Genomic DNA, 15320 nt, shown 5'->3' on the forward strand with positions numbered 1-15320 from the left:
TTCAGTAGTATCTTCCACAGACTATTGAATATTCCACTGTCTGAGAGAAATTTCCAGAGAGAGAGAGAGAGCTGAGTTCGATCAAACAAATCGCAATGAAGAACGGTTATAAGGTGGATATTATAGACTTCATCCTTTCCAAAAAACTACAAAAGCAAGCCATCGATCTGGTCTTCCCAAATTCAAGATGCAATAACGTCAGTTATAGGACATTGTCATATTTGGGTAAACCAAGCAATAATGTGTAAACGTAGATTACAGAACGAATAATATTGTAAGTAAATTTATTAAAAACAATAAAGACAAAACTTTGGTGTCGGATAGATCAGGAGGATATAAGCTGACTTGTGGCTCTTGCCCAAAAACTGTATATTGGCCAAGCAGGGAGAACACTTCCTCAGAGAATTAAAGAGCATAGAAGTACTTTTGTAAATAGAAAGACCAATTACATATTTGCAAACCACCTTTCAGCAGAAGGACATTCTAGAATTTCTAGAAATCAATAGATTCAGAAATTTGGCTAATTTACTGAACGATCAATTAGAATTGAATAACTTGCCATATTATTTCAAATATGGAAACTGGGACATAGGCTCATGTGATTTAGTTCATCACAAACTTAGGTAAAAATCAGGTACTTGAAATGTAGATAATTCAAATTGTAGAATAATGTATAATAAGCATTGAATATGCCCAACGCCCAAAGAGGCCATTGTATGGCGAAATACGTGTTGCGTTTTTGTAAAATCGTTTAGTGAAAATCTCACAATGAAGTGTTTTTTAAAAACGTTACTTATGGATTTTCATCAAGTAAGTATCGGCCAATTTCATCGTATACTGAAACAATTTTTGCAGTTCATTATTGTCAATACTATGATTGATTGCAAATGAACAATTGATTTACGAGCCTGATTTCCCAAATTGAGTATAAAACAAATGAACATCATTCTTCCACAAAATATTATATATAAACATTATAAATCTAAATCAACATCAAAAATATTTCAGTGCTGAATAAATGAAATCAAGAAATCTTAGTACAACGACATTAAATAGAGTCTTCATATTCTACAAAATCGTGAGGAAATATCAATTTGAGTTTTTCCCGAAACAGCTGCTTTGTAGTTACCTAGTTGTGTTATTCACCCTACGATATACAAACATTGTGACAGTTGAAAAACAGGTGAATAATATGTATCATTGTATCACAAAAGGCAGTAATTAACATGAAAAATTGATCTCTAGAATGTTTTTCATAGTACCCGTTTTATTTTAGTAATTAGTTATTCACCAAAAACAATATAATTCACCATACATCGACCTTTGAACAAGATTCGTACTTCGTCTGTCAAAGTACCTATTATTGTGAGGCAATTAAATAAAATTCCAAGAATTTATAGGAAGGAATCATTTAGAAATTATATCCAAGATGATGAGAATAATTGAATAGAGTTTTTAGAAATGCAAAGTAATAAATCGGACGTTTTATTCCAAAATTTCGAAACAATACTGACAATATCGCAAATCCTCAACCACTCGTCACTTAGTAACCGGATGCTCCTACCCCTAAACTCGCTGATTTGGACACTGAGAAGGATCCACTGGTACCACCAACCAACCCTCCAACTAACCTATTGACTGCTCCTAGTGTTGAGATAGGTATCTGAAATTGAAAATTCAGATAAAAATAAAAGACATGAATATGTCGTAATATTCCGACACATGAATCAATGTTTTTGTGAAAGAATTTCAATATATTTGATGATATCGCTTGTAAAGAAATATACATATTATGAAAAACAAACGTTTTGCTTTTCCACTTCTCCGTCTCCATACAAAAAATGTGGAATTCTTTCAGAAAAAAAAAGCAAAAAAAACAACTGATTACTACACGTCTTTGTGAATAGTTCATTATGAAATTGATTTCTCTTCTCTTTTTTTTGATAGATTCCCACATTTTTTTTTTGAATGAAGATGTATAAGTAGACAACCAAAACCATTTTTCCCAAAAGTTTACCTCTCCTGAAAATATATCCCTTTTAATTTAAACAACATTTCTATGGCTGGAATTGAGTCAAATGAGCTAATGAAAGTCATTACGTACTCTCATCGATGACATGGGTAGACTCAACTCATTCATGACATAAAGTCGTAATTTCATCAATGAATTGAGTGCTCCATTTCGTGATGTAATCCAGATTGGTGCTGTAGAGGCAACGAGGCAAGAAACATCGGATGTCCGCCATTGAGGATGACATCCTGTGACTGATTTCTGATTCAATGAACCTTTTTCCTGAAGTACGAAAAATCACCCACTAGCAGCGCTAGTAGTTCGGTACGAACAAACACTATCTAATTCTCATATAAATATATGGAAAATTACAATTAAAAAAGAATGTTTTTAACATTGAAACGTTGGCTCGCATGCCGTAATTCACAAATAACTGGAAAAAAAGTGAATTAATAGACAGGTTAGTATACAAACTCTAGTAAAAGAGTAGCGGTAGATTCGAACTGTAATAAAAGAAATTTAAAATAATCACGAATTTCAGATTTATTTCCGAGTGGAATATGAATCAAATATAGATGGTAGGTAATGGAATAAATTCAAATAACTATAATAAATGAAAATAATTCTATAAACGATTCAGATTATATCTTATTCTAATCACTGGTAATTAACTATGAAAAATTTACTATTCATTTCACGTTTAGAGCATAAATATGAATATATATTAATTTTTTGAACTGTTAAATCCACTCTCCTCGAAGCATGTATCCATTTCTTACATCTACATTAATATGAGGTTTTATAAATGGTAATAAAAACACGTTTTCTTCCGGATATCGATTATCCGACGTACCATTCGTAAAACAGCAATGCTTTTTTGGCATTATACTAGCACAAAATAATGTTTTATATCAGATTTATATTTTTAAATGATGAATTGATATTACGTAAATAACACTGTTTTACATGTGAATAGTTTATGTTTGTCCCTTACACTAGTGCTGCCTCTCGTGACACGTTTGCTGTACTATTTATTCTAAAGAAAAAGGCTCATTCCATAACAAACGTTTGGAATACAAACTGAATGAAAAATTTTGTTTTTTGTATTATTCAATGTTCATATGAAAGTAGTTGTTTCGATCGTATTTTTCCTTTCTTATAATTCAATGTTAATATGAAATCAGTTGTTTCGAAAAGGCTATTCCATCCAGTTTGTGTCTGAAATTTACTTATTTGCGCATGATACACACCTTTTTATGAAGAGTTAACTTTGAAGTGAATTACTTTCATCCATTCTATAGAGAATTCCCACAATTTTCTCTACACAAATGGAGAAGTGGGAAGCCAAAAACTTTTTCCTCAAGAATTTTTCTCTCCTAAAAATATACTCCTTTCATTCGAAGCATGAATATCATCAAATATAAGGTTATTCCTTGGAAGAAATCGATCCATTGTGAAATTATTTCTTGAATTATATTGCAGTAACATTCATCTACAAAAATTATCCTTAGAGAGGTTATCGTCAACGTAACAAAAATACAAGAGGAAGATAGAAATGAGAGGGGTGGTAGCCGATTGATCTACCCATTCAATCAAGGCTGGTTCAAGCCCGAAGTGGAAATCGCACTTCAAAAGGTGATACCTCGTTACTACACAGCTTGTACAAGTTTTAACTTTCGGGGGTTGTTGTTAGAGAACGAGTGACAACTGGTTAACGAAAAATAGATTTCAAGCAGGAATAGATTCATCAAAAAAAGTTATTTTTCTCAGTTTTTTATCGACCTTTTTTGGATAATTGTTACCTTCCACAATCTGAAAAAATATAAAAATTATAATGGAGAACTTTATACAAGTGTAGAAGGGCAAACTTTTCAGTTTACCCCGATAAATTACTGCGTAAAAATCAAAGTATTTTTCACAAAGAAAAATCTTCTATTTATCAGTAACTTGTCGTATTTAACAATTTCGCCTATCAAAAAAATTATTAAGAAATAATACTTATCTTTTACGTTTCGGAGGCCAAAATCTGCCTTCGTCTTCAGAAATGGATAAAAAAAATCGAATACATACGCAGTTATTCCTTTTTTGATAGCTTATTTCTTTACTTCTTCGACAGATATCAAAGAAGTTTTGAAATATGAAAAATACTTTGATTTTTACGCAGTAACTTATCGGGGTAAACTAAAAAGTTTGCCCTTCTACACTTGTATAAAGTTCTTATTATAATTTTTATATTTTTTCAGATTGTGGAAGGTAACAATTACCCAAAAAAGGTCGATAAAAATCTGAATTTTTTCCTCCACAAGAAATGACTTTCGTTGAATATTATTTTTCTCATTATACGAAAACTTCATCTGACCTTCACTTGAGTAGTTTTCTCAAATGGAGAGATAAATAATCGAATGATAACGGAATGAAAACTGAACTTCATAAAGTATTGAACATAATATAACAAAACAGTCACAAAAAAAGTTAGTGAATGAAGATCGATAACAGGTTGATCCTACATCGTACATTTCTCCTCCAGATTGATCAAAACAACATCAGATCAGATCTCACGTAGTCAATTGAAGTTGTGGGGCTATAAGGGACTCCAAAACCAATAGGGGTCTCGAAAGAATTTGAAAACTGAGGGTGCGGCTACATAGAAGAGGCGTGAGTGGTATATCAGAATCTTATCAACCAGTAACTACTAAAATTGATGTGATGTTCTTGAACAACCCCAATAATATGAGTATGTGGAAGGAAATAAATTCATGTGGTCACGAAAGAGAATAATATCTCTCAGGGTGTTGAAATGACTTCCATTTTTGTTTTTTACTACTGTGAGTTTGTTAACAACAACGCAAGCCAACTGATTCTTCAAATATAGAGAATACAGAGGTAGTATGAAAATATAAAGAAAACGATTTCAATATTCATTGGACCTATCAAAAATATTGCTTTGCTGACGATACCACACTTGTCTGTTCATTCCATTTGGATTCCAGGATATCGGCTGCGGATGCACAGCTTCACCGGCAGCAGAAAGTTGCATATCTTGATAAGGATCTAGAAGTGAATTCGAATCGGGGTGAAAGTAACCAGGTTCAATACGATATCACAAAAACTCAGGCATCGGTTTTCTCTAAAGAGATGAAGGACAGACAACTCCGCTTTCTGTGTCGATAAGTTTGTTGGAGGATAAAATCAACACCAATATGTCTTGGCACAATCATGTCGCTGGAATTACAGAGGCTACTTTTCGAAAGCTTTTCCATTTTTTTGACAAACTTTTTTTTTCTACAGCAGAAAATCGCCGAATACGCAAATCTGTTCTACTTTTCATGCCTTCCACCGACAAACTGAACATGATATAAATACAGCTGAAACTGTGTTCGAGACGAGTGCAACAACATAAAAATATCAAAAATCACTAATTGAATATACGTAGCCCGCGAAATTTCAACATTCATCTCATTTTCTGAACAGCTCACCATATGTACAGTGTTAGAGAGGTTTCGAAAGAGAGTTTATCGTAGGTTCCATATGATTTCTGCATATTATACGAGAATATGGTTCGATATGAAATAATAATATGCTATTGAAACATCAACATGAAATATAGTAGGTAATTAAGTAGTATAAGTTATTAGTTTTCCAATGATGTATCACTGTCCATTATGTCACTATTCGACTTCAGTTCTGATTATTTCTTAAGAGATATTCCTGAATGTCAGAGCTCTGGAATTTTGCTACACTCGAAAAGTCAGGTGAGCCAATAACGTTTAAAAAAAAATCATCAACTTCATCGTATGTTAGGGAATATTTTATGGTGCTGTCCTCAAACATTGGTCTGTACAGACAACAAGGCTCTTCGATAGGTAGATTTTTGTAACCGGCCTCAAATTTTCTTATTTTCTAATCTGAAGTAGGTTAAATAAATGTCATTCGTTTTTTAGTTGTTGAAAAAGATGAGGTTGATATCTCAGACATGGTTCTTTCAGATATTAACAGTAGATTCTTCCATTCCAGATTCGGGGATTTCTTACGTAGTATTAGTAGATCGTTGAATTTAGATTGTTTTGTATTATTTGTAAAATTTGCAGCCAAATGCCCTTTATTTTTTTCAACTGAAGCATAGCTCATTGTCCAAGGAGAGATATCATCGAAATGTATGCGGTGAAACTATGTTTAGACCTGAATTGAGTCATTATAATTTCGAAAACGACTTTGTGACATACAGGGACATATATTTGAAATCATTTTTTATGAGCACTGCAAATCCTCAAACTGCATGCATTTCTTGGTTAATGGCATTATTCATGAAATTCACAAACCCTCTCACTAAACATATATATATATATGCATCGTTTGTTTGAAGGTGGTTGACAATGTTTCGTGGTGTATTTCATCAGTTCGGACTTCCATTGTCTGATATAATATAAATTGATTTGAAATCCCGGAAAAAATTAAAGATTAACCGAAAATAACAATTTTATTAAACAAAAAACTGAAATTACAAAAAAATTATATACAAGCAACAACCAAAAAAATAAAAAATTGAAATATTAATGAAATCTGAGAATTAAAAAAGTTAAGAATTTCATTAACAAAAAATGAAAAATTGAAATTGAAAGATTCTTAACCAAGTAACGTCACGACGTTTCGATTGTTAGTATGCACAATCGTCTTCAGTTATCACCCAGTTATCATGAGATTCATCATTAGATATTTTTGAGGGAAAAAGAATATTCCGTGGACTCATTTTTTCGCCCAAAGCAACGAAATAGTATTCTCGATTCGCTGGTTTCTCCTCGCTCTGTGTGTTTCTTGTGTTCCGCAATGCGAACTTTCAATGGCCTCTTACTTTCACCGATGTATGATTTTCCGCACACCCAGGGTCCGGTAAATGCAATTTTTGTAATCGCTGTATGGTGGCCTGGTTTCCGTGAAGCTGCTACTAATAGTCCTCCCATATCTGGAGCAGGTTCTGATGTTATACTTGGACCCAATTCTTCTTGTTCTTTCCGACAATTTTCTGATGTAGGGAAGTATAAGTACTGGTTGTGGCGGCTTCCCTTCCTTATGAGTCTCTTGCTGTCTTCTAGCCAAAGACTGTTCCACCATCAACCAATTTGGCGTCTTCAGGAAACGCGCATCGAAATGATTTTATTTCTGGTTATTGAGGAAAGTGCTTGTTTTGAACATGAATTGAGTTTAAAAATAAAACATTAGTCTTGTTCGTTTTCTCATTTGTTGAAATAATTGTTCTTAAATCGAAAAAATCCAAAATGTTATTTATTTTCCAGACGATTTTTCCTATTCAGTTCATCTCGAAGCAATCCTGATGTTAACCACATGAAAGAAATAACATTTTGAGGAGAAAGAAAGTGGTGTTGTATTGATGAGACTCCACTTGTCAAGAAACTAGGTGTTTATATCGGAACGAATTTTTCTACCGATTGGAGATTGTAGAATAAAATAGAACGACACAATAGCAGCAGAATATGAGACATAAGAATGAAATTGGAAATGGAAGAATGCGTCTATATTTAGTTTATGATGATTGGACAGTTTCATAAATTTTGTGAGAAATATTTTAGTTGATCATTTTCACCGAAAATATAATATGAAGCAAAATTTCATTCATAAATAAAGTGACTGTCAACGTCTCAAATTCTGTCAGATTTGTTAATATATTTCAATACTTCACACTTCTATATTTGAACAAATTTGTGTTTTTCAAGTAGCAAGTCATGGAAGTTATTTACAAACAGTTTCTCAAGTGAAATGATTTCGCTGATAGCAATATGAAATATTACCAAAGAATGATGATGGTGAAATAATTATTTTTTTGTCTGCCGTGCATTCCAAACTTGATGATGAAAATTTTTATGGTTTTCCAAACTGTTGCTTACATTGAAGATATCGTTGATAAGTTGTCCACTACCAGATTTTGAGACAGTAAATGAACTGGCGCCGCCATATCCACCATAGCTACCAACATTACTCCTATAATCTCCTCCATAACCTCCTCCTAAACCACCAGCACCTCCGAAAAAGCTACATAAAACATAAACAGTATGAAATTTTGTGAAGTGATATCGGGTTAAAACATTTAATGGATGTTACATAATATCAGTCATCATCTGTACTGAGATATCTGAAAAGTATTCACGTCATAAACCAGTACCAGCCGAATACTTTCTAATAAAATATATTCACAATATATTTTTTAATCGCTTCAGAGAATGTATACTGAAACTCATCTGAGCATCAAAGCATTTTTTGATAATGTTATCAACGAATAGAATAGATGAAGATAGTGTTCAATTACGAGAGTGAAGATGAACCTACCAGTAATTCAAATATTGGAGAATGAAATTTTGACTGCTGTGTGCACAGTATTTCAGCAAAAATTGTCTTACTAATGATGAAGAGAGATACATACGTACTGGGAAATTATTATTTAGAAATGAAATCTCGAAATATTCTTATCTCAACTACCTACACTGTAAGTTCTGGTAAATGTCTGCCGGTGTCCACGAGATGGAGCTGTTACTTTTAGACGAAGGTTTTATACATGCAGTTGAGCTTCGTTGAATTTAATCGAAACAAAGACACTCTGCTGTTCGGGTCGGATCTTTCCTGCACTGATGAAGCTAACACCTCGTAACCGGCCTGTAGGTGATCTACTCCAAAAATTTCAGCATGATCCTGCTGGATGAACGAGAAACATCTGCGAGACCAACCTTCGAGAGGTATCTTGCATAAATGTGTGTCGGATATAATTCAATATCCAGCGGGGTATTAGTCGGGGAAGTATTTGTTTTTCAGTAGGCATTGACCAAAACCAACGGTGTAGGTAGTTGGGAGAGATGAATATTTCGAGATATCATTACGAAATATTTGGTTTCTAATAGGTACATAATTTATCTGAGAATATTTTTTCAGTTCATAATGGAAGTGATTTGAAGGTTAGTAACTTACAAGTGCTTCCTGAAAAGTGGACGAGTGCGATATTTTGTTCTAGTTTTAGTGATCACACCTACTGGTGGTGCTGCTGTTTCAACAACATGCTCTACGCTGAAAAACACAAGATAATTATCAAAAGGATTCTGAAGATATGAAAAATATTTTAACAAGGTTTTTTTAAATTATTTAGTCAATCATTGCGATCATGGAATATTGTATAAAGAAGGAAACTGAGAATTCATGAAAACTGCTATATGATCACTTATAACTGTTTAACTTTCTGATGATTATTCTGGTAATTATTTCTAAGAGTGCTCTTTGCCATGTTGACCCAATATATTTCTATTTCAAAACGATCTTTCTCATTCATCATTAAGTTTTATTAAGCAGCTGCTCAGTAATACATTCAAGTATTTTTCCACTTTCATGAAAACTATATTATTCGTTTCATTAAAAACTACTGACGAAAATATTAATGAACTCTGTTCAAAAATATTCAATCTCACAATGTATTGAGGCAATATTGAATTTTCAATCAAAACTGTATATCGTTTTGTATATTTCACCGTTATCAATAATTGTAGAATCAATATACTTTCTCATAACTGATACAACTTACTAAAAAATTTTCATCATTGGAATTTCATTTGCTTGCTTGCTTGAATCCCTCACCAACATGATGATTATTAGAAAGGGGGGTTGGCATTAGAATGTATTCTTTTTTCCACAGACATTTTGAATGTGCATATATTTTCAATTCACATTTTTTCGTGATATTTTGTTTCTATTGATAGTAGATTTACGATTTCACTAAACATACAATGAGAAATTGTATGTTTAGTGAATGTACATGTTCGAAAAAAATGTTATTCAAATTTCCAACTGATACACTCACATAAACATTCATCAGAATGTGTAATGACAATTTTTGTTAGGTGAGATGAAAATCAACCATGATTCAATTTTAATCAACTGATGATAGAAGAATAAAATTCAGGTACCCTGTATTTTAAAATTTGAAGAATCTCCTCTGAGAGTGGGGTATGTAGGGGTATATACTGGATGTACCTTGAATGAACAAATGCCAGTCATCTTTTTATCCACTGTTCTTTCTGTTGAGTTTTTACATAACTGATTCGCGGAGACAAAGTTGACATCATTGTCCTTTGGTCCAGATGAAGGTAATATCGATACAGTGATTTGATAATTTAGTCAAAGTTTTTTTAATGTTGCATATCAGTTCGTGTTTGAGGTTTATTTGAAAGTCATTCAAAGATAAAAAAAAACAATTTCGAGTCCGTTATCAAGTAGGCACCTTCAATACTTCCTTTAGCAATCCATAGCGGATCTCTCTCAATAGATACAGCTTCTGCTATATAGGCAGAGCAATTATTCTAAATCCGAATTTTGTGCGTTCCTTTGGTGTTAGAGATGAAGAATGCACAGCCTGTACCATCTTCACCTATAGATGATTGTTTAATTCGTGTAATTGATCAGTAATGAGTTCAAAAGAATTTTATTGTGTATGAATTATCTCTGTTACTAAGGAATATTACAGTCGATCTGAGTATGAAAGTATCAAAATCACAATCAGAAATTGTCCATTTATTCTATTGGTGAATGTCTAATCAACTTGTTGCAATGAATGCATTCGCTGAAGGAGGGTTTTGTTTTTTGTGCCAATATCCAATAATTAGATTTTCAGTATTGAGTTCAGCTTTATGTGCTAGCGTTACGATAGTACATGATCTGATTCCATTCATCATTTTGTCTGCTAAGTAGTGTCTTCGGAAATCTAGCGGTGGTTCAACAGGCTCCGCCAGTATAGAAAGACATGGAAAAGAGTTCATCAAGCCAAGACTCATTCGTATTGCCTTGTACTGAACGCGATCTAGTTTGAGTGAATTAGTTCAACTTGCTGAACCATAGAACACACATCTATAATCCAAGATCAAGTGAATGTAGGTAAAACATGAGCGATATTTCAGGGTCTGCTGCCCATCTCTTTTTTTATGCACATCTGAGCATATTGATAATTTCTCACATTTACTTTTCACATATTCTCTATGCTTAGTACACTGAAGCTTTCAAGCTTTCGTTCTAGTATCAGTCCCAGGTACTTTGATCAGGTAATGTTTGCGAGAACAGGAATGTTGTAACCGCAGAGTGTCGAATTTTGGAAGTTTGTGTCTTATAGAAAATACCACAGCCGGCTTCTCTGCTGCTGAAAAGATGCCATGTTCTACTAACCCATCTTGAGAATATACATTATTTATTTCAATTATCTAACGCACTCGTCATATGAATCATGGACAGTATGAAAGCAAACGTCATCGTCATATTGAGTACACCTGATTGAACTTCCAAAAGAGGTATATACATTGAATAGCAATAGACCCAATACTGAGCCCTGTGGAAGTCCACTTCTACATAAACAGGGACTGTGTTGAACATTGTTATGATCTTTGGGATGAATATTTATATAATTCAACTAAATTAGCGGATGCATTCATTGACACCCCAGGAGCATTCAATTTATCTTTATATATACCCAATTCGACAATATCATATATACTTCCAAGATCAAAGAAAACCTGCGATATATTGATTTTAAGACAATGAAAATTGAATATCTGTGATTATTTTGTTAAGAGCATAACTTGTACCCAAACCCCTGCGAAATCCATACTGACCGCTTGGCAGTAAATCTCATTATTCAATGCCACTTCAATCAGGCTTTTGTCATTCTTTCGAATGCAGAGAGATCCTCCTCATTTTTATGTGGTTTAGGAATTACGCAAATGCATCTAAATTCCTTTACATATTTACCTCTCAAGCACCAGAAATTGAAAATATTCAAGAGAAATGCTTCATTTTCATCACCAATTTTTTCATTCGTGATTCCATGAAAATCACTATACCCGATTCCCTATACTATAGTTTTCTCAAGCGGGAGGGAAATACATTGATATGTGATGGAATTAGACTAACATTGATGGAACTCCAGTAACACTCCATTGTGATATTTAAATTGAACAGCTTACAAAACCATAATATGTATTTTGCTTTATAATAACTTCCTCCTACTCATGTATGAAAACGCTTGAGGAAGTTATTGTATGTCGAAACAGGTGGTAATTGAATGAATTCTCGCATGAATAACCTAATGCAACTACATCCAAACACGTGCTATCGTTTTGGTGAAACCCTTTTAGTGAAAATCTTTCAAAAAATTGTATCAGTTGCTGTCAATATGGAATTTTAATAAGTTTCGGCCAATTCTATTCTATTTTATATACTTCCTCATTTCTTTTTACCTTCTTTCAAAATCTACGTCGGCAGGAGGTTTGACAACAGTTTTCTCTACTATTTTGGGGGCAACTGCTACTTTTACTTTTTTCTCGACTACGGTTGGTACTCTAACAACTTTCTCTTCGTAACTTGGCACATATATTGTCTTTTCTTCGTATTGAGGTATCACAGTTCGTTCAATGTAAGTTTTTTGTGGTTTTTCTTCAACGATTTCATGTACCACTGGCGCTGAAGAAATTTCTACCCGCTTTTTGTAAACTATAACAATACATTTTGAATTAGTAAGTTTGGTTGATAATAAATTATGGAAAATATGATATTTTCAACAAGGTTGAAAATCGTTCTCTTCTGCGACTACCGTTCTTTGACTATGTGTTAGAAAGAATTGCATATTGGAATTTTGTCTTTCAAACTTCAAAATTATTTTTGAATACATGAATCACCACAACCGTGTAAACTTTTCTATTGTATCCATTGAAATGAATATATTGAATAAATAAATTCATAAATATCGTCGTGATTCCGTCAGCTTTCAACATTTTCCATTTCTTAAGTGTTTGATGCATATTAGAATGATTACTACCCATTTCCTTTTGCATTTGAAGCGATGGAGAACGAAGAGATCTGAACGGCTTGCGAAGAGACTACGTCATCAAGATCCTACCTGCAGATAAGAGAAACATAACTGTTTTGATGCATACTGATCCCTATGAACAGAAGATTGAAGATGTTCGTCAGAAGGGACAAAACACAGAGATTGTACGAAAACCTACTGCATCAATTGAAAAAAATTGTACCAGACATGAAAAGCACCAAATACATTTTCTGGAAAAGAAAAGGTCATCGCTGACATTGCAAAACAGTAAGGGTGTTCTGGTCAGATCGATCATTGGTTTCAGAAAATCAGCTACTCAAAACTTTCACTTTCAATTATACAACCACCCCAAGAAAAACTTCATCTTTTGGGAAGAATTCAAAGCATTTTGTCGAATTACACATCAACAGCGTAAAACCTTTCATCAACTTCACAATGGAGAAAGTCCACAACGAATTGGCATTGTTAGACGTATTAGTGACAAGAACCGATACTGTGTGGATCTCATCTATGTACCGAAGACCCACACACACGGGGCAATACCTGAATGACGATCGACCCCACCATTAATATACTAAAAGAGGGATCATCAAGACACCAGTGAATCGTACTTTCGGGCTCTGTGATACCAAGAAAGATTTCGAGCACGAACTAGGCATCATCAAAAAAGATTTTCAACCGAATGGTTACTCCAACATGATGGTGGAACCGATCATGGCTAGAGGACGTCAAGAGCCTCACAAGGTAGAGAACCCGACATAACCCTTGCACTTCCCTACGTCGTTGTATTGTCAGAAAGGATGAGAATTAGGTTCAACATCAGAAATGGCTTCAAGTCCGAAAACACCAGCTTCATGAAAAATAGGCCACCAAACGTGGACTGCGATTCCAAAAAATGCATTCACCGGATACCTCATGAGTGCGGCTATTCCTATGTCAGTGATATCAAGAGGTCTTTGGAAGTCCGCATTGTCTAGCACAAAAGAAACACACAGCCAGAAGAAACCAACTAATCGAAAATAGCAGAGTATGTTTGGAATCATCAAAATAATCAAGTGGTCTCAAGCTGAGATCAATCATAGGGAGGAACAGTGGTTCGAAAGGAAGTTCAAAGAAGCTGCATATTGTTGTCCAACAACGCATTCAGCTAAGCCAGCGTTGAGATACTCAACATATGAAAACCTGTATGCTAGCAGAAAAACAGTCAACTCCTGCTGAAGCAGTGGGAGAAAAGGGAGTGGTAGGAGGAAGCGTTCGAATGACGTATAAATAGTCATCTCTCGGAGAAATATTTGTGGAGGATGACGATTGTGGATACTTTCAATCGAAAACTCGTGAAGTAACTTGGTTTGAAAGCTATTCATTTCCATCTTATTTATTCAGTTTCAGAGATTTCAGATCAGATTAGAATCATATTGGACAATAGAAGTCTGAACTAGTTGAATTCACTTTAAAAAATCGATAGTAACTTTCGAACAAATATGAAATACTGGTTGAAAAACATTTAAACAAGTTTTCATCCACAAGCTTTCAAACAAGAAGATAAATTTGAATTGAATGAAACCAATATATTACGCAAATTTTATAGGGTAGATTCACGTAACTTCACTTCATCTACATCAGTGAATTGTGCATAGAAATAATTTGAGGTTTATTGTCTTTCCTAGTCTGTTTATTCCATTCAATATATCTTTGTGACATGATCGATTTCTATAACATTTGTTCGAGTACCACCAAACCTCGAGCACCACCAAACCATTGCTAAGCATGGAAGTGCATGAAAAATAAATATTCCATTATCTTTGGCCATCCACCAGTTATAAAATGAGGTTACTTTGCTAATTGTATCCGTATGAAAATGATATCAGGTAGACAAAATACCCACAGTAATTTGAAGAGGAATGAAAATAAATATAAAAGCTGAAATTAAGATTATTTGAAACAAATGCAACTTCAGAAATATGAAGAATCTGAAAAATAAGCAGAAAACATTGTGTTGCAACGTAACTAGTATTGATATCATCGATGTAACTTATACATTTCGGAAACATTTTCCATTTGTGTATTTTTAACAGTTTGTTAACATTCGCCTGAACTTTCTCATTATATTTCGCAATAGCTCTTCCGAATGTCTTTGATAATTCAACTCTTTTTTTATTTGAATGTTCATTTGCATTCTGAATTTTTCAATATAGTAATATTCTTTTTACTGTTGTTTAATTTAGTTTACCTGCTGGTGCAATAACTTCTTTTTGTAATTCTACTTCTACGATAGGTTTAGCAACAGTCTTGACTTTAGACACAGTGAGTCCTCCAGCAGTTGCTCCTGCATACGAAGAGCCAAATGATCCTTTCGCTCCTGCTGTTCCTTCCAGACCTGCTCCTGCTGAAATTCCACCGCCAGCTGTAGCTCCTGCATACAGACCACCAGCAGACCTGCCTGAA

General features: G+C 33.8%; 1 protein-coding gene across 5 annotated transcripts in view; it reads right to left on the reverse strand.

Annotated features, from left to right (window-relative positions):
* Positions 1–1472: 1472 nt before the first annotated feature.
* The window catches only part of LOC111512759 (uncharacterized), a 58661-nt gene continuing 44813 nt past the window's right edge, over positions 1473–15320 (reverse strand). For 3 of the 5 annotated variants that reach the window (XM_074185260.1, XM_023168909.2, XM_023168907.2), the window contains exons 4-8: positions 15106–15315; positions 12286–12538; positions 8984–9079; positions 7912–8056; positions 1473–1663 (exon numbers count right to left, since the gene is read on the reverse strand). In XM_074185260.1, the coding sequence (XP_074041361.1) occupies positions 1544–1663; positions 7912–8056; positions 8984–9079; positions 12286–12538; positions 15106–15315 (824 nt within the window). In that variant the 3' untranslated portion in view covers positions 1473–1543. The remainder of the gene's footprint in view (positions 1664–7911; positions 8057–8983; positions 9080–12285; positions 12539–15105; positions 15316–15320) is intronic. The other 2 variants (XM_023168911.2, XM_074185261.1) reach the window with 2 other exon arrangements.

Source organism: Leptinotarsa decemlineata, unplaced genomic scaffold, assembly GCF_025532065.1.
Source record: "Leptinotarsa decemlineata unplaced genomic scaffold, Ldec_3_MD MMD2_tig00026369_RagTag_RagTag, whole genome shotgun sequence".
Taxonomy (NCBI): Eukaryota; Metazoa; Arthropoda; class Insecta; order Coleoptera; family Chrysomelidae; genus Leptinotarsa; species Leptinotarsa decemlineata.